Genomic DNA, 22,808 nt, shown 5'->3' with positions numbered 1-22,808 from the left:
CTAAGGTAATAAACCTATTTCTTATTCTCCTCTAGTCCTGGAGAATCTTCTATACAAGTCTTTGCTACAATTTCTCAAACAGAAGAACTGCAGAAGTTGAAACTTTTTCTTGTGCATTGCTTGCTATTCATGAGGATCTAATCAAACATTTCAGAACAACTCCCAAAGGTCTTGGTTTACAGAAAGGTCTCATGCGAAACAAAAAAAAAAATTACAAAGACTATATATGTTAATGATGCAACTAAGCAGAAAGAATGAAAAGAACAAATACAATGGTGTCAGCAAAATGAAACTGAATTGGCTCAAGATGGCTTATGCTCTTCACTGTGTCCTAAATGCCCCAGATTTTAGCACCACCGTACTGAAAGAATAGCAACAGATGCAATGAAGAATTAGTCAATCTTTCTTGCTCACTCCAATTGTCTTTGGAAGCTTTTTTCTTCATCCGGCTGAAAGGTCCAACAGTGCAGTCCATGAAATACATGTAAATCGATGCTCGATGTGGTACCCAACACTATATGTCATTAGATTCAAAGGCCCGTAGTATGAATATGTTTACATGTCTGGTTGAAGACATAGTGCTCAGATATGAAGTGGTCTGCCGTAAGAATATAGGATGGCATACCACCTCCAACAAAGGTTGCGAGTATCACATAGGCAATTATATGACGGACTTGGGAAGGCAAGGTTGTGATTGAGCTCATGGATTGCTAGGAAGATATTGTTATTAAGAAAGGAGCCAAAGAAGTATGCAGAAAGGAGCCAAAGAACTATGCAACGTTGAGTATCTTCAGCCATCTAGCATCGTGGAGGTAGGTTGCAGTCCATAGCTGGAGCAAAACAACTGCAGTGATGTGCACCAACATTCATAGGTTATAAAAATGCTGCAGTAAATAAATGACAAAGATTTATGTTAATACTTAACACAGCAAGATTGTTTGTCAATCAGCAATCAGCTTCACAGTTCAACAAAATTTTGAAAAGACCATATCATCAATCTATGTTTGAACTGAAACAAACCTGAAATACATCCATTTTGTTTCTCCCAAACAACAAAACTAGTGGAAGATTTAATCTGTTCAGACTTTACAGAGTACAATGAGGACATCGCCGCACCTATTATCTTATTATGGGTGGCAGCAGAGGTAGCAATACAATGGTTTCCTATCAATTCTCATATCTTTATAATCAGTATTCTCTCATGGAACAATTGTTTCCATTGCTACATGCTCTTAAATTGGTATTACTTTTTATGTGAAATACAGAGAGAGAACAAGACATGTCAATTGGTATGAACTATTAGTTGAGATCATTTTTATAAATAAATTGCTCAAAGTATGAAGAATATCAGAAGCATTGAGAGCCATGAGAGTGTGTGGAACATTCTATATTCGTCTTTGGGAATCTAATCTCAGAAATGATAGTAATAGCATTATGTCTACCAGGACTTCACTTTTCAGAGTTTGTGGGTACCAAATAAACCAATGTCAATTTTTCAAAAGATCCTAACTAACAAGGGAAAATAAGGCGATATGTTTAGACAATACCTATACTATCGTAACGAGCTTTATGTCTGTGAAACATTTGAGAAGAATCAAATAGAATAACTCTCCCACTTTTCAGAAGGATACAACAACACAACAGGGAAACTATAGCAGTCAAACTCAAAATAAGCACATTTATCAAATGCTAGGCTGAATACTATCACATGAAATTTGAAAACCAGGAACTATAATCTAGAATTCCTCTGAAGGCACATATGAATTTCATCTTTGGTAGCATACGTCCATAAGCTTAATCCTTTGAACTTAATTTTTTATCAAATATTTCAGTGTTTCACAAGTACCAATTCAGAATCCTTACCTCTTTATGCGCATTTTGTATATTGTAAGTCTCCCATGCCTTCCCAAATTAATGCGTACAGTGAAAGTAATCTGCTAATATCATGTAACCAACCAGAAATTGTTTATAGAATCAATCAAATTAAAACTATGAAACTAAAAGGAGACAAACCCCACCAGGCATTATCATATATACAACCTAAAACGAAGCAACTCGTTAACCAATCAAAAGAAGACTAACACAACAACCTGAGCAAAATCCAACTAGGAAAGGGCTGGCCATGCAAAATGTCCTCAAATTTTTCATTTTGCCGAGTCTAAACGACATTTACACGAAAACCTTGAGGACAGCCCAAGGGTTGGGGCTCGGGAAAGTCGGTGTAAGACCAGAAGAAGTCCTTCCTCTTGTGCACTCGCTCCTCTCCCTCTTTCCCAATCGCCCCCATCTGAGAGCGAGAGCTTCGTATTTAAGTCCCCTCTTTCGCTATTTTTCCTTTTCCTTTAACGAGAGTTAACGAGGGCTTTATCAACAAAAACTAAAAACAAGAGCTTTTTTTAAATAAATAAAAAAAAGAGGGAAATTGTGTTCCTGTTGTCTACAACAACAGACAAAGTAACTAAAAAAAATAGACTTAAAAATAATTTTAAGTCAAGCTTGATCATAAGCCGGCTAGATTAAATAAGCTCAAAATAATATATATAATGAGTTTATTTTCTATATTATAATATAATTTATATTATATTCTAAGATTTACTTAAATAGATTATTATGTACTCTAATCTTATACAGTTTAGTTTTAAATTTTGATTCTATTAATTTACATTTTTTAATCAGACTTAAAATTTGGCTTAGATTGATTAAGAATTAAAATTATTTATTGATCAGTTTGTTTAGACTGAAGCTCAGGTCGAGTCTAATCAGTCTAAACTGCCACTAAAACAATAATACTAAGAGTCCCCCAAATTTATCAAAAAGCCAACTCATATGGACATTGGACTAAAGAAAAGAAATAGACCATCACATATTTTATTGGAGGGTTAAATATATTTTGCTTATCATATTTATTTAAAAAAGTTTCAACCTATTAATATTTCTGTTAAACTTAACTTAGCACTGGGAAATAATCGAGATACCCCATTGTATTTATTTATTAGGCCAAATAAATAAGTTCTCCTTCATAACTAGGGTTATTTTGAGGTTGGGAAGCTGTAGTAGGTGAGAAAGTAAGAGAAAAAAAATGAGAAGTATATTTAAAGAGAAAAAAAAATATTTATATATAAAAGGGTAAAGTAATTTTAAGCCAAGTACAAAAAATTATTTTTTATTTATTTTTTAACCTCAAATTTCTAATTACCAAACACGTACATGTTACTATGTTAGATTTGTATAAGTTAGCGGAGGATCAACGGCAACATCCTTTCTAGCTGAACCAATCAAAAGACGAGCACTTTCTGAAAGCTCTTGGAGTGGAACTGTTTCAACTGAAACGAAGTGGCAAGCAAATTTCGAGCTGTCACAATTAGGGATCCTACTTTGACGCATAACGGAACGGTATCCGTATTGGTACCCCCTGTTACATCACCACCAGCTCATCCCCTCCCGTGCGGGGACCACTTGCAACCAATGGAGGACCGACACGTCGGCATACGGTGATGGCGACGTAGGCCCACCTTGGGGCCGTCATTAGCCACAGCCAAGCCTTCAATCCGGAAGGTTCCAATCGCAAAAACCATAACCGCCTCGCGGGGCCAAAACTGCGGCTGTGATCGCTCCTCGCCTGCCAAAATATTAGGATTTAAGACCGTTCTCTCGACCACGATGGGATCCTAAGCCCCCTTCTTCAACGGCTGATAAAGTTTCAAGCTTTAGTGGGCCCCAACTCTATTTTAAGATGATGCTATTACGTCTGTGGCACCGGATAGTCTGCGTTCCTGTCTGCAGGACTTTAGTGCTTCTAGGTACTTTGCACCTACCCACTGGCTGACGACTAATTAAAGTTAATCGGATATATCTAATTCCTGCAATCGATCTTCCCCATAAACAATTCGCTCCATTGTCCTCTCCCGTAGTCCACCTTCTTCCTCCCTCTGCAAGAAGTGGAAGCTTTGTATGAAAGAAATCGATTTCGTTTCCCCTTTGACCAAATTGATTTCGTCGATATTAATCTCGTTTGATTCAATCCGCTCTCCTATTTCTCTTATGTGATTATTTGATTTGTTAGTGCATTGAATTCGGCGATGTAGGAATTTTCTTTTATACTCGTCTTTTCCTTCGTCGCCATCTCGATCTGTCAACTCCTATTCCGCTTTCTCTTTCTCTAGCTTAATTTTCTATCGTATAGATTTTCTCCACTCATTTCCTAGAAATTGTGAGTTCAAAACCCTAATTTATTTTTGCTTGGTATCCGAGAGTTTCCATGTTTTGCACTCTGATGTAACTCCAAATCATTCTGGATAGATTTGGAATTCTAGCTTTCGGAAGTGTTAGTAGATTGATAGAAACAGCAGTGATGGCAGAGAAAAACCGCTGTTTTTCGATCGAAGAGCTTCCCGCCCATTTGATCCTGGAGATATTGAGTTCAGGTCGGCTCGGCGCCGCCGACCTTGCGTGCTTGGAGGCGACATGTCGGATGTTTAGAGGAGGTAATCGGCTTTTCCCCAATAGATTTCGCTCCATGGTCGAGTTCGCGGCGTTTCACCTCTGTGAGGCGCACCCTACATTTGCTTCTCTGCATTCGAATGCGCAGAAAGATCTTCTTGGTAGGTGCGACGAGAGCTGGAAGAAGGTTCTGAGATTCTTGCAGTCGGTGGATCAGTCATCTGGCACTGTTGAGACACCAGCAGGCAATGTACTACTTCTTTGATTTTGTGAAAAATCCGATCTTTCCATTTGTTTAATGCCGAGTCAGTCGAAATGGTTAATGTTCTTTTAATTAATTGTCTGATATTATTGTTTGTTTCTCAGATAATCCTGAACTGTGGCATATTAGTTGCTGGAAAATTTAATTGTGATTGAATGTTTCGTTTGTTCTCAAACTCTTCCTTGGAGAGTGGATCACTGTAGTTGAACTCTTCCCTAATAGAGTAACTCGAAACAAAGAAAATTATACTTTTACCTAATAAATATGTTGAGTGAAGTCAACCCGCTTTGTGAAAGGAACTCCTTAATTTGAGCTGAATATAGTTCTACCTTATTTCTTAAGCTGGTTGTTAGCTTGGTAGGAGTAGTTGAGTGATGTCGTGTCATACACACACACACACACACACACACACACACACACACACACACACACACGTATATATTATCAATTATTGAAGGATACGTAGTTAGCTGTACTTGTAGATTACAATTTCTAAAATTGGCATTTTCTCCTCCTGAACGAAATGATACAGTAATCAGTCAGCAGCCCGCTTGTTAGGCTCCCTGGTGGCTAGTGCTTACTCTGTCAATTTGTATCAGCTTAAGAAATATGGTTTCTGTTAGAATAATAGAGAAGAAAGGTCAAGAAAACCAAAACTATAGTTTTTCTAAATAGCTCTTCTGCAAATGGGTGGAGTCAAAGATCCATGTATGTTATGGATTTTCTTCACCATTTTGTCTTACCTTGTTGAAAATTTTTACATAGTCAGTTGCTTAAGTTCGTTCTGTGTGTATTCAGATGCAGGTTGCTACAGGAAGATATCATACACTATTGGTTCATGATTCTTCAGTCTACTCCTGTGGATCTAGTTTATGTGGCGTGTTAGGTCATGGCCAAGATACAACACAGTGTGCAGCATTTAGCCTTGTCAACTTTCCATCCCTATCTCGTGTGATGCACATTTCTGCCTCTCATAATCACGCAGCATTCGTTATGGAGTCTGGGGAGGTATTTGACATTATTGTGAGATAGTGCAGACTGTTAGGCAGTATTTAAATTTAATCTGATGTTAAACACTTTCCTTCCATATAGGTGTTTACTTGTGGGGATAATTCGTCATTCTGTTGTGGTCATGGGGAAGTGGCGCGCACCATATTTAGGCCTACTCGTGTCGAAGCTCTTAAGGAGATTGCCTGCAAGCAGGTACATATCTTTAGTTCCACGATACCATCCACTCCAACCAACGGCACACAGTATTGTGCGATGGAATTATAAACCAGATTTACAATAACATTAAACTGAAGCAAAATACTCATCCAAAAGGTAGTTTGATCATGCCGTTTGCTCTCGATCTATGGTTTCCTGTATCTCTGAACTTTCAGAGCTTTTACACGTAGGAGTACTATAATCTTCTAAAAGATTGAAAAGTACTTGACTCTGATATACTGAATAAAGCAAAGTAAAGTAAGATAGTCACGTATCTTGATGCTAAATCTAGTCAACCATACTAGCTATTCGTACTACTGGGGATCTGTGACATAGTTTATTGAAAATATACTCTGAATACCATATTGAGAAAAAGAGAAATTATGTGAAAGGAATTAGCTTCTGACAGTTTAATATGATAAAGCCACATGATACAGTCTAAATATGTGCAGTACAGATTATGCAACCTGTCAAAGTTTTCACCTCGGTACTGAGGAGTGAATTCTTCATACCACTCCTAAAACAAATAGCAATTGTCTTTTGGGTACTACCATATAAGTATTCTGCTGTTTACTTCTCTTGCTGTGTAAGTGATGCTAACGCAACACTGTCATAGCAGTGCAACTCTGAAGTTTTTGTTCATGTATGGCCTTTTCCTTTTCTTATCAAATCTAAACTCTTGTTGGTTTTTCAGGTTGCTACTGGTCTGAGCTTTACAGTAATACTTACAAATCAAGGGCAGGTATACACATGTGGCAGCAACGCTCATGGCCAACTTGGTCATGGTGACACAATGGATAGGCCTACTCCGAGGATTGTTGAATTGTTTGATGGTCTTGGTCATGTGGTACAAGTTGCTGCTGGTGCAAGTTATACCTTTGCTGTAACAGATGATGGGACGGTTCATTCTTTTGGCTCTTGTACTAATTTTTGCCTAGGCCATGGAGATCAACACGATGAACTTGGTCCACGTGCTATCCAATCATTCAAAAGAAGGAATATTCATGTAGTTCGCGTGTCTGCTGGGGATGAGCATGCTGTGGCACTTGATTCTTGTGGTTATGTATGTTTTTTTCCTTTTACAATTTTTTGTAAAATTGTCTGCTCTGATGCTTTTTTCATGATGACTATTCTGTTACTTTCTTTAAAAAATTACAGCTGCAAACATATTTTCAGGTTTATACATGGGGAAGAGGCTATTGTGGTGCTCTGGGTCATGGTGATGAGAATGACAAGACTAGCCCAGAACTGCTGGCCAGTCTGAAGGACCAAATTGCTGTGCAGGTTGGTTACATATGTTTTTACCTGAGGATTGAAATTTTAAATTTCTGAAAAAGTAACAAGAGTTACCATATATCTCATTCTGACTCTAGATGGGCTTTGATGGTATATAATTGAATGCAGGTTGTGCATATAAATTTAATGGGTAGTAACTTGTAGAAGTTCTAAAGCTGAAAGGAGAAAATTGTAAATATTTAATGGCAGTGAGCATTTTATGTAAAATATTCACTGTTCAGATCCTGAATCTACAAATATTAATTTTACTATGCTTATCACCATGTCATGAAAATAGCTCCAATTTGCCACATTTCTCGTAAGAAAGTTTTTCAAATGTGAATGCAGTTCCCTTTGCATAAACCTTCCTCTTGCCCATAGCAATTTTCTGTGGTAATTTTGGATAACCTAAAATTAGAAGAGTACGTGGTGCTGGCTGGGATGCTGACATCTGTACTTCTGATTTGAATATGACAAATCTCACTAGAATAAGAAGCTTTGTGAAAATATGGATTTCTCTAGCATCCCTAGTGTCGTATCCTTGATGTACTATTTGGCTGCTATTTTGGCGATAGTTTCTTGAATATATCTTGGTGGCCATAAACATGAGCAGGTCTGTGCTAGGAAGAGAAAAACATTTGTTCTTACAGATGAGGGCTCTGTCTTTGCTTTCGGATGGATGGGTTTTGGGAGTCTAGGATTTTCTGACAGAGGAAGCTCAGACAAAGTCATGAAGCCACGGATCCTCGACAGCCTACATTCTCACTACATTTCCCAGATTAGCACTGGACTATACCACACTGTTGCGGTGACAAATAAAGGTCTGGTATTTGGGTTTGGAGACAACGAAAGGGCACAGCTTGGGCATGAATCGATCAGAGGCTGCTTAAAGCCAACAGAAATCATGGTTGGGAGGACAGTAGATGATATTTCTATTGCAGCACAAAATGGGTAACCATCCAAGATGGCTTTTTTCTACTATAATCTGCATCCATACCATAAGAGTGGATCCGAAGAAAATTAAGTGGAGAAGTACTTATTGTAGTTCAGACAGGATGGTTTAGTTATCTAGTGATATGTCGAATTACAAAATAAACTGGAGAATAGTTCTTCTGTATAAAAATTATTAATGTATGAGGTTTTCTTTTTGAATATTCAATTAGTAACATTCAGTGTGAGAAGTGTAATTAATTTTTTGAATATTTGACTTTTGAGTCTTCCAGAAGTAAACTCGAGATGACTGTAAATTCTGGGTGACAGAATGTACTGGTGAGGACTTGAATCCAATCTCTCGTTTAAGTTATGCATGCATGTATAATGGTCTCTTCTTCTACCTTCTGCTCACTTGAAGCCGTGTTTTTGCGATTGTATGATCTTGACATCAGAAATGCGTATTATATGCAAATTTGTCTTCCATTATATTGAGATTCTTGGGAGATTGGCAGGAGTCAATCTCTACTAAGGATGAGACATGGTTACACAGAAGCTGGCAGAGATGATCTCAGCTTCTGCCGTCTGACTTGGATTTGTTCATCAGCTCTGAAAGAGTACCAGCTAGCTTAACTGTAAATCTTTTACAGAGCTTTTGAGAAAATGTAATCTACCTTATTCATGTTTCTCATCTTACATATTCTGTACATCATCTGCATATGACATCCTTGTAAATATATTTCATATATACCCTGATTACTAACTCTGTGTGCCTTGCAGCAGATATTCCTGTACTTCTCCTGATTACAAACTAGTTCATGTAAGCTCTTGGGCACGGATCCTAATTATACAACACATCAGTTCTGTCAGAAGAAGAAAAAGTACAACCTCTGGCAAATTAAAGCCAAGTACAAATCAAACCAAACTGCATTGAAGTAGGTACAAGTCTAAACCATAAAAATCAAACCAAACTGCATTAAAGTAGGTACAAATCTTATACCATAAAAGACCAAACCAGACTCCACTTCTTTCTTTATTCAGGGAAGGAGAACAAACAAATCCTAATCGATTGGAATTTATAAGAGAGATAAAGATACAAAATTCACATCAGCAAACGTTTTGAAAAACGAATCACCTATGTTTTTCTCCGTATCTACTGGAATTGCTCTCGAAACACTCTTAGCACATCAGCAAAAGTAACAATCCCCAAAATTCCACCCTCCTCGTCGTCCTCCTCCTCCACCACCCAAACATACCCAACCCGATTCGACAATGCTTGCAGCATCACCGCCATTAGAGAACTCCCGGGATTGCACACCACCACCTCCGTGGACGACCTCCTCCCATAGCTCCCCGACCTCCAAATCTTGGGTTTCCTCTTCCCCGACTCGTCGTCCGACGACGACGACGAGTTAAAAGAAGACAGGGAGGAAAAGGCGTCGTCTTCTTCCATTAGATCGGCCATCCCGTTAAAGCCCTTCTCTCTGAGGCGAGTGTTAATGGTGCGGAATACGAACTCGGGAGGAGATCCGTGGTAGTCGATGTAGGCCATCAGCTCGGCGACCGAGAGGGCAGCGATGGCGGCGGCGGTGGTGGAGACGGAGGCCTCGTCGCAGGAGGCGAGGAGGGAAGAGGAGATCTCGCCGACGAAGCGGCCGTCGGGGGTGAGGACGCCAACTGATGTCCCGTCGGCGATGGCGCGGCGGAGGAGTGGAAGGGCGGAGAGGGCGGGGTCGTGCAGGTGGACGGAGAGGACAGAGGTGCGAATGAGGCCAAGTGAGGATACGGTGAGGGCGGCGATGGGGGAGAGGAGGGCGATGGAGTTGAGGATGTGGCGGACGAAGTCTTCGTGCGAAAGCAAGCAGAATTCGACAGCGGAGAGGTTCTTCTTGCGGCCGATGGGGCGGAGGGGAACGATTAGGCTATCGGCACCGTCCAAGATTACATCTAGGGCTGCCAGTAAGCTGTAAAAAACGAACCAAGATCCAATTTTAGATCAGAACAAACGAAAATTCACCTAAAATCGCTAGAATTGTTTCGGAATTTACAATCATAGTCTCAATTAAAAAAAATACTACAGCATAAAAGTGAAAAGGTAAAGAAAATTGGGCCAAAAGTGGTCTTTAAAACGAAACTACTCGTAATTATTTTTTCCTTTTTTTGAAACTATATAACGCAACCTGTAGTTATTATTCTCGATCAAATTAACCAAACCTATTAAAGATAAGAACGGCCAAACCCATGCATCAAGGACGGATCGAAAGCGATCACAAGTTCTTACCTCGAATTTGGCTCCACGCGGCAGACGAAATCTCCACCAGAAGTTCCCTTGGGAAGAAGAACGGAGACTGGCTTCTTGAGAGCCCCGGCGGGATCAGCGAGGTTCTTCTCGTCGCCACAGAGGTAGCAGAGAACGTCGGCGACGCCAACCTTCCAGGAAGAAACAACCTTCTTCTCCGGCGAGGAGGTACCGGCGGCGAAGAGGCAGACGTAGGAGTATGCGCCCTTCCTCAGGGCTTGGAGTGCTTCACCGACGGTGGCTGAGAGCGGCAACAACCTCACCGCCGGTTTCCCAATGCAGAGATCTGACACCTCATGGGACAGAAAGCTCACTGCCATGCACTCGCGAGAAAACCCTAGAACTCTCTAGAGACTAAAACTAGAAGAGAAAGAGAGAAAGCAGAGAGAGAGAGAGAGAGAGAGAGAGAGTAATTAGACAGAAGGACGAGTCGTATGGGTGTCTCTATATATAGGCGGGGGTCGAAATTGGCTAAGGTGGGAAACGGGGAATGGGGTACGGGAAATTTACGTTTCCCCTCCCACATCGGAATAGGCGGAGCATATGCGATTGCTGTGGGACCCACCTCAGCGGCTTGGCCGTTTCAACGTGGCTAAGCTCGAGCTCCTTTTTCTTTTTAATATTTTAATATCATAGGTTAGTCGATAGCTAGACAAATATTTTGGCTACTCGTATTTGATATATAGATTAAAGTAGGTACTCGTCATTTCCTATTTTATTAGTTAAGACGCAATCTAAGTGGTTGTTGATTGGCTGCATGCTAAATTGAACGAGAAAAGATAAGCAACTCTCAGACTATTTTGGCTACTCAAATATTTATTTCAAAGTATCCATTCATTCAATTAGTCAGGACAAACGACCATCTTTTTTATGTAAAGTAATTAAGCGTGAAATTCCAATGAGATGCTGTGTGTTACCCACTTTCGAAATTTTTAATACACTTCATTCAACAAATCAGATTCATCCATGCCACTAGCTTCTACCCAAATTCTTTTTGTTGAAAAGGAAAAAATTGAAGGAATACATGGAAAAACAATAATAATAACCACTATATTTTCTCGCTACTTATATATGCTCACATACGCCCGTATTAAAAAAAAAAATTTAAGCTTAACTTAATGTGGGCTTGGATGGTCAAGCTAGGTATAACTCAGGCTTGGCTTGAAATTATTTTCGAATCCTATTATGTTGTTTAGACTCGGGTCAGCTCTAGTCGAGCTAAGCCTAACCATGCCCGAGCTTGATTAAAGAATGAGGAGGGGGACGACAGCTTGCCGAAGGAGGAGTAGGAGGACGTGGCAGTGACTTGTCGATGGAGATCGATGCATAAGGGGAGGCCACATGGGTAGGGGTGAAAACGAGTCGGATTAACTCCGACCCGACCCAAAATTTGGATCGGATTTGGATAAAAAAATTTATCTGATTCAAATACGAATACGAATATAATTTTTGAAAAAAATTTGGATACGAGTCGGATATATTTTTCGGATATCCGTTTACCCGCATATTTTTTTAAATGATTTACAGTTTTTAGTTTGCTGATTTAAATAGTAAATATTAATATTGTTACTAATAATATGTTATATATTATTTATAGAGATTAATTTCTCTAATTTTATAAATTTGACATACAAAAAAATTATTTCTCGTAAAACTCTTAATAATTTTTATGTTAATTATATATAAATAAAATATTTATAATTAAATTTAAATTTAATCAATATCCGTTTAAGATTCGATCCTCTATCCGAAAATTATCTATATCCGTTTAATTAGGATATGATTTTAAATTTTACTATCCGTCCAATATTCGTATGTGAATCTAAAAATATGAATCCGGATATGGGTTGAGCACTATCCGATTCGTTTTCACCCTTACATATGGGTGAGGATGGGGTGAGGACAGGGATAAGGTGATGGGATGTTTGGGTGTCATATCGTGATGGGTGGGGTGGAGAGACTGTGATGAGTGAGGATGAACTGTTCGATTTACTTGAGATTGATCTAAGTGGGGTGAGGAAAAGGGAGCAAACAAGCTTATCGAGCCGAGCCTGAGTGAGTCAGCTTTGATTCAGATTCGACTCAAATTTGAAATCGAATCTCAATTTTAAAAGTAAGTTCAGCGAGTCGAACCCAAGCCACTCTTGTATTTTTCTCGCTGTGCACATTAAAAATAGATAGATAGATAGATATATATTTTCTTGTAATACGTGTTAGCTCCTATCAACGAGGCACAAGTGGTAGGCTACCAGTGTTGAAAGCAAGATACTAAATGAAGTGGTGTGTCCCACCACGTGGGTGTCGTAACTCGATGCTTTCCGTGCCACGGCTAAGTACATAATCCTACCGTTTTCCCTCTATTTCTGTTTATTATCTGGATAGCATACCGTATCTATCTATTCTACACCTTAATTAACTATTTTCGTTTATTATAAACAATATATCCGCTTCAATTAATTTTATTTAATGTATTTATTGTGTTATAAACGATAGAATCGATCATATTATAGAAGCAAATAACATGAGATTCCACAAGCAACGACGGGGATATTATTAACTCGGTAGATTTAATTTTTTTACACGTTATTTATAATTAACTCTACGTAGTTACTGGAGGACACCTTACTCCATTTAAATATATTTATAAGAATATCGACAACGAGACAACAAGTATAGTTTTCAGAAAATGAAATTACTGGGTTTGCCACTCGTTAGTCGTAGGTGGGTTCCATCATCCCTGGCCGGATACCAAGTCCACGTACACGCCTAGCAAAGTATTGGCTTGGATGATGATGATGGGCATTTCTAATTTATTGGATACGGACGACAGAGCAAAAAAAAAAAAGAAACGAAGGGAGAGAGACGGACAGAGCATAGCACGTGGGTCGTCTGACATGGCTGTCTTTAAAGGCCGTACATGTCCGAAGGACCAGGCTGCCGAGAAAGCGACGTGGCCTTTGGCCTGCATCTATGTGGACGAGATGCGATGGGATGGGATGAGCATCGCATGTGCTTATCGGCTATCATGGGATATCGTGTCCTCGCCCATCCCACGCATTAGATAAGTTACTTGAGTCTTTTCCGTACACGGGCCACGTAGTTATAGATTTTAAAAAATAAATAAAAAATTACCTAGTTTTGTATTTAAATATTAAGATGAACTACACAAGAATTCGTAAAAAATTTCTCCTCCCAGTAGATCTACTTTATTTTATTTTATCCCACTCTTTTCTTAGTGAATTAAAATTTAGTACAGAAACACTACTTCTGGGATTAAGACTATGATTAATTATTTAGAGTCAATCTCGATATATAAGTTTTAAATTTTTAATAATTTAATTTATTTCAAATAAATAAAACATGACTCCCTATCTTGGAAAAGTTATCCTTCTCCACTCTTACCGAAATCAATCTCTCTAAAATTAAATACTATACATCAAACGATAGCATACTTAATAATTAAAAATTAAAAAATTACATTAATTGTGATATTTTTATAATATTTTCCGGGCTACACTTAGCATAGCATATAACAACGCTCACAATATTGGGACCTCTGCAACTTGGCTAAGTGTGCTTTAAAATTAAATACTATATTGATGAAGTTCGTGCGTGCGTGCGTGGGACGACACGTATGCATGTGATCCGAGCTGGATTTTGAGAGATTACCACGTGACCTAGGTTTGACCAAGTAATATTTAAGTTCGAATATGGAAAGTAACTGGTAAAATTCGATTGGATTCCGATAGTTTTATATTTGATACGAAATTAATACATCAATTTAGAACTTTGAATTGAATACCGTAGCTATTAAAATATAAAGTTAGGATCGCACATAGAGGTGCGATGTGATAAAATAAAATAAGATATATATAAATATAAAATTTTAATATTTTATAGGATGACATAATAAAAAAAAGAGAAATTTATTAAGAACGCATTTGCGTTTTGTCTTTATTATCACTAGTATTTTTATCTTATAGATATTTATTATTTAATTTGCATTTTATTTAAAGCCTTAAAGAAGACACACCTCGGTAGTTTTCTCAACGGATGCAAAATGATTTTTAATACTCTTGAATTAATTTTATAGAACAATATATATATATTTTAAAGTCAAATTAAGAGTATTGTAGCCCTTATAAGTTTTTTTAAAAAAATAAAATAAATGTATAGTGTTTTTAACGTATTAAAATTAAAATAAAAGAGTCGAATAATTAATATCTACATAGTAAATTAGCAATGATAATAAAAAGCAAACAGTAATGTTATTTGCGATAATTCTTCCTAAACGATAAAGGAACTAATTTCAACTAATGACTCTGACATTATACCCCTAATATATTTTTAAAAAAAAATTGGGACATGTCACATGTGCAACGCCAGGCATTATAATATTAATGTATGACATATTTATAAGTTTATAGCTAGTACTCTCTTCGTGCCTCCGTATCCAACCGCAGTTATATGTAAACTAATACTAACCCATGAAGGTGACAAAAGCCGTGTGATCTTTAATTATTAAGTGATCATTTTCCACGTTGTTTAGTAATAATATAATAATCCGTGCATTATATTTTTATTGACGAGATAAGTAATCTCCATCGTATCTACTTGCAAGTTTTGGAACATAGCATGTGAACGAATAGGTAGGCACCAACTACGCAGTGCTTTACAACTAAGACTAGAGAGAGATACAAATCTCATGCATACTATTATATCTATTAATTCGAACGTATAGATATATAGAATACTCGTGGAGCATAGGATTCTAATGTTATAAGATCGCCGCCAAGTTATATGCAATTAAACTTGTTTGTCGAAATAATTTTGCAAAGATTTGATGGAAATTATTATACTCAAATTTTATATGATGAACACAGTAAAACTTACAAACAAGAGAGGCTTTGTTAGCGTTCATGATAAACTCTTCCAGGAGAAATATTTTAATTTTTTTTTATCTTCTCTCTTTCTTTGTTCTGGATCGTGTGAATTAGTCCGGCAGTTCGATTAATTATCAAAATATATATGCATGAAGTAGATAAAGACTACTCCAGATTATACCTGAAATTTTATCGAATGAATAACTACTACTCGATTCGTACATACATTATTACCCATAACCTTAAAACTGTAAGAGATTTTAATGAACGAAACCTGGGAAGGAGCAGATATAGAATTAAGTCTTGATCTAAAAAAAATGAAAAGAAATGTAGGGTTTGAACAGCAAAATCGTGTAGATTTGAACCTGGCCCAGATATATGGGCCTAATCAAGCCCATTGCTGGCACTAGTCTTCTTCCAGTTGATATGTTGTTGAGAGTTGTCTATGAAATAATTCTACATAATTATTTGATCTGGATATCACTATGCATATCGAGCCCTACTTTGGTCTTGGGTTGTGATCGTATTAGTGCAGTCTAATAGTCTCTTAGTCATGCTCTATAAAAATTTCAGGAGTTTTTATTGTTTGGGAATTTATTTTTACTCGTGTGGTGGTGCTTAAATTTAGTTCACTCTTTATAGTTTTATTTGTGTTAATTTATCCGCTTGGAGTCTAGACTGAAGTACAATTATTATTATTTTTTTCAACACATTAGACTAAACTATACGTCAAATTTGAATATCTTCGCTAGAGACAAAGCTGTCGGAATTGAATAAGATTTTAAACAGATCTAAAATAATATAAGCCACATTTCAAATAACAAATTTTATAATCTGAAATCTAATTAATATTATTTTGGATTCACTGAAATATTTATCCAATACTTTACAATTTTCTTGCTAATAAGTTTTTTCTTTAAATTTAACCTATGATATGATTAATATGATAAAAAATAATAATTTTAAGTTAAACATAACTATAAAGAAGTAAAAGTGACGTAAAATCAAAAGTTATTTAAATTCAAGACTAACCGTCGGAGGTAAAATATATATTCTTTTTTTAATGTATCCTTGGGCCCTTCGGCAGTATAATACTATAATGTATATAGCTCTTTGCTTCTATTTTTCCAATGTCAAGTCAGTGACAACGTAGCTTTCTTTTGTCAAGAAATTCTTTAATTCGTTTCGACAAGTAACAACTAACAACAGTGCCCTGCCATGCCGTCATTCTAATGATTGAAGTGTACAGGCCTTGGCATTCAGCATCAGTCCATCACTTCCACTGTCGGCGTAAATCTCCCACCATCCACGTGTCTGGAGACTATTCACGGTCGCTCTTGGAGTTGGTCAATCCACTAAACCAAAGCCATTGACTTGTTCATCTGAAATGCTAAAAGTTGCACCAACGGAGTGCCGACACGTCGTCAGACAAGATCTTTCCCGAAGTCAAACACCGTGTGTCTTTGGTGGATTCTCCCTTGAGATGACGAAGTCAAAGAATGCCACAAAAGGGAGTCGAAACAGAGCAAGTGGCGAATCATTGCAGAGGAATGATGGGATGCACCGCATGCAGTTAGGACTTTCTTCCCCTGTCTCCATTTTCATGGCCCCATAGGGGAACTGTCTTTCTATATGTATACCACTTGGAATTTAAGATTCATTACTTATTAAACGACCTTCGTTTATCTATCTCTTTCCTTAATGAATCAGAAGATAGATTTCGGACGTTTAGGAAGCCTCAAAAGTGAAGGCATTTTAGTCCTGCAAAGATTGCCGTCTGTTGAATATATAACAACTTGGTTGTGGCAAAAAAACTCCATATGGATTCTTACCTTAGGTTATCAATTAAAAATCCAACTATGTAATGATAGAAGAATGCCGCTAGTTCTTTATTCTTCTTCTCTAAGTATTTTAAGAAGGGAAGAAAGAAGTACTTGAATTCGCACACCATTACTCTGCTTGTGTTAAGTAATATGAAAAACTTTATATATATAAAATGCTTCTACATAGAAGAGAATGGAAATAGCACACACTCCAAATACTTGTCTCGAGTTGGAGAAGAGGAGAACACAAAACTGTCTCCTTCTTCCAGGCCATCTCACCATCACCATAAAGATGGCTTCTTTTACATACATAGGACTACCATCTCTACCCATTGATTTGTATATAAGCTTAAAAAGTAAAGGAGATGAATGAGAACAGAGCAAATGCAAGTAGGAGTAGAGAAACTATAGGATAAATTTCTTGGTAGGAATTTGAAAGGTAAGGAGGGAGACTGAGATGACCCAAATTTGGCAGGCCTGAAAAAAAAAATATGCAGCCAAAAAGGGCCTTTTTTTTCTTTTTTTTGGAATTTTGGGGTGGGGTGGAGAGGAGTAGAAGAGGAGTATGAAGAAGTCTAAGATTTAATGTCACTGGATGTCTTATAAAACCTCCAACCAGTGATCTATTGCCTGTTCTAAATGGTCCAATGCTTTTAAAAAGATGCATGGTATCATGGTTCATGAGGTGGATGGAAGAGAGAGAGAGAGAGAGAGAGAGAGAGAGAGAGAGAGAGAGATTAGTCCTTCCACATGAACATGGAAGGAGTGTGGGAAAGGCCGGCAGAAGAAGTGGTGTCGGTATCCGGCGGCGGTGCGAGAGCCGGTGAATTGGAGCATTCGGTTTCGGACGCGGTGGCCGCCGCAAGACGCGACTGGAGGAGTAGGCTATTGGCGCCGTCGACGTCGTCCCAAACAGAGCTCCCGGGTCCCCAGGTGCTAAACCAAGCCTCCTCCGCCTCGCCCCAAACCAATTCTGAGCATGGCGCTGCTCCGGCCGGCTGTGGCGAATTCTCCACCTTGCCCTCGCCACCTTCGGCTCCATCCAATGCAGCTTCCGAGGAAGAAATGAGATCGAAATGGTCATTATTTTGCTTGAGATCAAGGTGCTCGACCTGGTCCTCTCCTTGGCGAGGAGCAGCGGCAGGAGCAGCAGGAGAAGAGGAAGAGGCTCCTTCTCCGCCGCCGCCGCCGTCTCCTCGGCCGAGGAAGAGTTCGGGGAAGTTGAGTCGCGCGTTCTCGCCTCGAAGCTTGAACGCCTCGCGGTCGTAGGCCAGGGCGGCGTCCTCCGCCGTGTCGAACGTCCCCAGCCAGAGGCGCGTCCGGTTGCGCGGCATGCGGATCTCCGCCACCCACTTCCCCCAGTGGCGCTGCCTCACTCCCCGGTACAACTTGGCGGGCCCCGAAGACACCGGGACCCGAAAAGGATACGACGACGGCGGCGGCGGCCACCGCATGCGAGGACTAAGGTTTAAGGCGTCGCCCCAATACCTCAAGAGCTGTTCTTGGTATTGCTGAGACAAGTAATTAGGAGGGAGATACGTAGGTCCAATTGGGTACGGTGGATTGTTATCAAACGAGATCATCTGCTGCTGTGGCTGAGGGTATAAATTTGTCTGCAGAAGAGGTATAAGAGATTGAGACGCGTCGGTGGCGAAAGGGAAAACAGTCGGCGGAGACGAGGCCGGCGTGCCGGGATTGGAATCCGGCGAAGAATAATAAGGATTGAAGACAGAGGAGGAGGCGGAGGAAGAAGAAGAGGAAGAAGAGTGTCGGAGTCGGTCGGGGCTTCTCATCTTCTTCAAAGGCTGCGTTAGCTGAAGAGTACTAAATCCCTTTCCCTTTACTCTCCTTCCTCCGCCGCCGGAGGATTCAGTGGTGGTGCTCTTCCTTGATCCTTCTTCCATGGCTTCTCCTCTCCCGCTCGACTAATGGAGAAAGGGTCAAAGTGGCCGCCCGCTCTAATGGAGGAAGCTAAGTATAGTTCGGTGGTTAAGAGAAGATATAAAGACGACGTCTATGTTTGCGAAAAATTTATATTTGCGAGGGAAGAGAGGAAGGGTGAGTAAAAAGTATAGAAATGCATATTAGCAGCTACCAAAATTACTCCAAAGAAAAAGGTTAGAGAGAGAGAGAGAGCGGGCGGCCGAGAGGAGGAGATGAGAGGAGCCAGGGATGGTGGTGGAGCGAGGAGAGGGAGAGGGGAAGAAGAGAGCCTGCGACTGCGAGCCAATTGGGTACTTGCTTCTGATTTGGGAGTATAAGAAGATGGCTGGTGAGAAAAGGGAGGCGGGAATGATCCTCTCTAGGCCCGGAGGCACGAACATCCCTCGTCGCCGTATATTCAGGCCTGTCAAAATAAGTGAAGCTTGAGTTCAAAACTCGACTCAAATACAAATTTATGCTCATTTCTCCCCCCACAGAACCCAATAATCTGCTGCCAAGTAATCCGGTCGTACCAAATACATCTGCAGCCAAGGCTGCAGAGCATCACTTTTATTTGATGTTGAATATAGATTCTCGAAGGCACGGGAGGAGCGTTTTGGTCGCAGGAAAAGATATTGGTGAGCGAGAAAGGTCGGTGCAGTTGGCAAAGGCATGGGACCCCACTCGGATTGTCCCCTTGGGGATTTCCCATGTGTCGTCCCTTCCTCCCCCCCCCCCGGCCCACACTTGGACTCCATGATTCGTGCTCGTCTACCAAAAAAAAAAAAAAAGCTGCCGCACGAATCTCCAGGTCCTCCTGTACAGGCGATATCCATCGCCATCTCGTTTAGTGTTCCTTAACTTGTACTCCAATACTTGTCTCAGAAATAATAGCTTCTTAAATATATATATATATATATATATATGTATTCCTAAATACACGACTAGTATTTTTTTAGGTTGAGTATTCCATATCACTCTTATCTATTAAAATTGCACGAGCCTTTGTTTTCCGTAGATTAAACATCAAGAAATGGCATGGGATCGAGTAGTAGGTAGATTTTTGCTAACATCCTCATCCTACCTAGTTAGGGATTTCTCACTAACGAAATCTCACCGACTTCCTTCTTCCAAGAATTGCGAAGAAGGATGTCCTTCTTCGCAAATTTAAAAGATTTTATAAAGAAAAGAAAAAAAAAAATAAAAGAAACTTCTTTGGAAGTTCGATCGATAGAAGATTTCTAAAAGAAAAAAAAAGCATGAGATAATATTTTTATAGTTTTATAATTAAAATAAATAAATAAATAAAATTGAAGGCTCCTTCGTCCCCTCTTCTCGAGTATTAAACAAGTCTTTTTCTGAAGTTCTTACATGCGAAGCCATGAATGATAATTTTGACTATAATTTGGGCAGCGTTGTCACTATCTCCTCATGACATCACGTGACTTAATCCCCTCCCCCCTCCCCCCTCCCCCACGCTCATCTCATCATCTTGTATAATAAGATAGATGGCTTACCCAATGCTACCACAACAGCAGCCCATTTCATCATCATATATTCTCTAAATTGAAAAAAGTTGAACCAAAAAAGGGTAATATATATATATATATATTAAATAACATGTGAGTCTCTCTCTTATTATCTTTTTGGCACAGTGAGTGTTATATGTATTATGACACTCAAAACAACAACCCAAAGGGCCGGCCCTCCCTCCACTTAGCTTTCGCCTTTCGGTAGACGAGCAAAGAATTGGGGGGGAAGAAAAGTCCAAAGCCCAGCAGAGGCGACCCGGTCGGCATCCGACACGTGTAGGTGGTCCACCGCCCACTCGTGCTTATCGCCACCCAACCCCCCCCCCAAAAAAGTCAACAATTAAACCACCAAAATATCTCTGTCAATGCTACTGGACACGTGTCGCACGCCCTAGAATTTGGACACGCGGTCGCCTCTGTGTTGGCCCGTACTCGGATATTTAGCTGCTTAGAAAAGTTGTAGCACAGGAGCGTTCGATGAGGACGAAGGAGAAAAAGAAAGAGTTAAAATGAAACAGTTTTTTTACCGATGTAATTATGTTGTGCGTGCAAGAATGACAGATTGAGGGAGTAATATATTATATATAAAATAATTATTTCGAGTATTACTGAGCTTATTTAATCCAGTCGACTTATGATTTAGACTTTGCTTGAAATTATTTTTTGAGCGTCTTTTAAAAATCGAGCTCGATTAACTCATTATTTTTTATCTGAAAGTTTGAGCTGGCTTAATTATTTCGATGGCCCTATCAAGATCTGCTTTAAATTATTGTGTTCTTCCCATAAAAGTAGTTGATGAAATATTAAATTTATATCTATTTCGTGTGTTATTAAAAAAAGAACGAACCTCGGATACTAAGTATAGTTATTTGTTAAGAACTATCAAGAGAGAGGGACGAGCAACTCCTTTAATCGTACCGCTAAGTTATTAACCAAGCTCGAATTATTAAATAATTTTCTTTTTAATAATTATTTAAGATTGCAATAGATCGTATGCCCTTTTCAATCGCAGGGAAGGGTACCGACTATTACATACTAAAAGAAAAAAAATAAAAAAGAGCGCAAGCCGCAAGGAATTACTGAGGATATAATGATTTAATAAGAGAGTCCTGAAGCTGTATGTCACATGGTATATAATACTAGTCTTGATAAGCTTTGTCCATAATGTACATTATATTATCCTCTAAGCTTAGTATTAAATTAGACGTCGAGGCCAAGGAACAACCTTATCAAGATAGGTCCCCAGTGCTCAATGGAAGATGACTTCACTGACGGAGATTAGTGTTGGTTAGCAAATTAGGTCTTAAGCTTATCATCAGCTTAGTTCTACGTGGCATCCCGCGAGTGGCAGGTGCCAGCTTAAGAATCATCAAAGCCAGCATAATGATGGTTGTTTTATTTAATTTAATCTTGACATTGTTTATTAGTTCCAGAGTCAACCCTAGTGGTAGGGTGGTGGCGGTGTTATAGAGATAGGTTGATGTAGGCCTGGAATCATCGTATTAGTTTATTGGAGTTTCTCAATTAATATCTACCCATCATTTAGGTAATGGTGGTTTGAAGGTGATCCATCAATGGCTTTCATCATCGGGCACTGGTGGACTTGATTGTATTTAGTGTAGATTCATTGAACAAGAAATCATTGTGGAAGACGAACAAATTTTAAGGGACATAAAAAAGATGGAAACTTAAAAAAGGAGAAACGAAAACAGCCTCATTTCACATCTAAGCTGATTGACGCTCTCGATTGAACCTCGGATCAGAATCTCAAAGCAATTTACTAATTCAGCTTCAAGATCCAACTATTCAGTTCTACTTTTAGTGATTTGAATTCAAATTATTTTACAAATCACACCTTACATTTTATGTATTTATTTATTTATTATTCACACACCCATCTTTGATCATTTTGTAGCTGACCCCTTTTTTTCTATAATTTTTATTTAACACCCTAAGTTTACATAAACTAATATATTAAATATTTTATAAAATATCTAAATTATTCTTATCTTCTTCATCCTCATCCTCTACCATCTTTCCCATCCCATCTCTCCCATGAGATTAGTAAAAAGAAGATGGGGAAGGTGGCAAAAGATGGAAGGAAAATAATGGGAGGTAGAGAGGAGGGATAAAAATATAAAGGTATTTTAATAATTTAATTAATATTAATTATTTTAAACATCGTCAGAATATTAAATAAAAATTATAAGAAAAAAAAAAGATGTCCGGATACAA

General features: G+C 38.8%; 3 protein-coding genes and 1 long non-coding RNA gene across 4 annotated transcripts; 1 reads left to right on the top strand and 3 right to left on the bottom strand.

The window, feature by feature from the left end:
- Positions 1-88: 88 nt before the first annotated feature.
- Positions 89-2,324, bottom strand: LOC140782268 (uncharacterized). Its single transcript, XR_012107842.1, has 2 exons — positions 1,864-2,324; positions 89-844 (listed from the first exon to the last, which is right to left on the bottom strand). It is a non-coding gene; the product is annotated as an uncharacterized lncRNA (long non-coding RNA).
- A 1,603-nt stretch (positions 2,325-3,927) lies between these two features.
- Positions 3,928-8,486, top strand: LOC140782925 (ultraviolet-B receptor UVR8-like). Its single transcript, XM_073129807.1, has 7 exons — positions 3,928-4,210; positions 4,300-4,690; positions 5,501-5,710; positions 5,795-5,905; positions 6,603-6,971; positions 7,085-7,192; positions 7,797-8,486. The coding sequence occupies exons 2-7, from the start codon at positions 4,352-4,354 to the stop codon at positions 8,136-8,138; spliced, it is 1,479 nt and encodes a 492-aa protein (XP_072985908.1). The 5' UTR covers positions 3,928-4,210; positions 4,300-4,351; the 3' UTR covers positions 8,139-8,486.
- Positions 8,487-9,110: 624 nt separating this feature from the next.
- On the bottom strand, positions 9,111-10,834 carry LOC140782926 (CBS domain-containing protein CBSX5-like). Its single transcript, XM_073129808.1, has 2 exons — positions 10,395-10,834; positions 9,111-10,077 (listed from the first exon to the last, which is right to left on the bottom strand). The coding sequence occupies exons 1-2, from the start codon at positions 10,730-10,732 to the stop codon at positions 9,267-9,269; spliced, it is 1,149 nt and encodes a 382-aa protein (XP_072985909.1). The 5' UTR covers positions 10,733-10,834; the 3' UTR covers positions 9,111-9,266.
- Positions 10,835-17,254: 6,420 nt separating this feature from the next.
- LOC140782924 (ethylene-responsive transcription factor ERF053-like) lies at positions 17,255-19,399 on the bottom strand. Its single transcript, XM_073129806.1, has one exon. It carries the CDS (start codon positions 19,020-19,022, stop codon positions 17,856-17,858), a length of 1,167 nt encoding a protein of 388 aa, XP_072985907.1. The 5' UTR covers positions 19,023-19,399; the 3' UTR covers positions 17,255-17,855.
- Between the last annotated feature and the right edge of the window lie 3,409 nt (positions 19,400-22,808).

The sequence above is a fragment of the Typha latifolia genome, chromosome 2 (assembly GCF_019914945.1).
Source record: "Typha latifolia isolate L0001 chromosome 2, TyphaL0001v2, whole genome shotgun sequence".
In the NCBI taxonomy this organism is placed as follows: Eukaryota; Viridiplantae; Streptophyta; class Magnoliopsida; order Poales; family Typhaceae; genus Typha; species Typha latifolia.
Note: the sequence above shows the minus strand (reverse complement) of the source record. Positions and strands in the feature narration are given on the sequence as shown.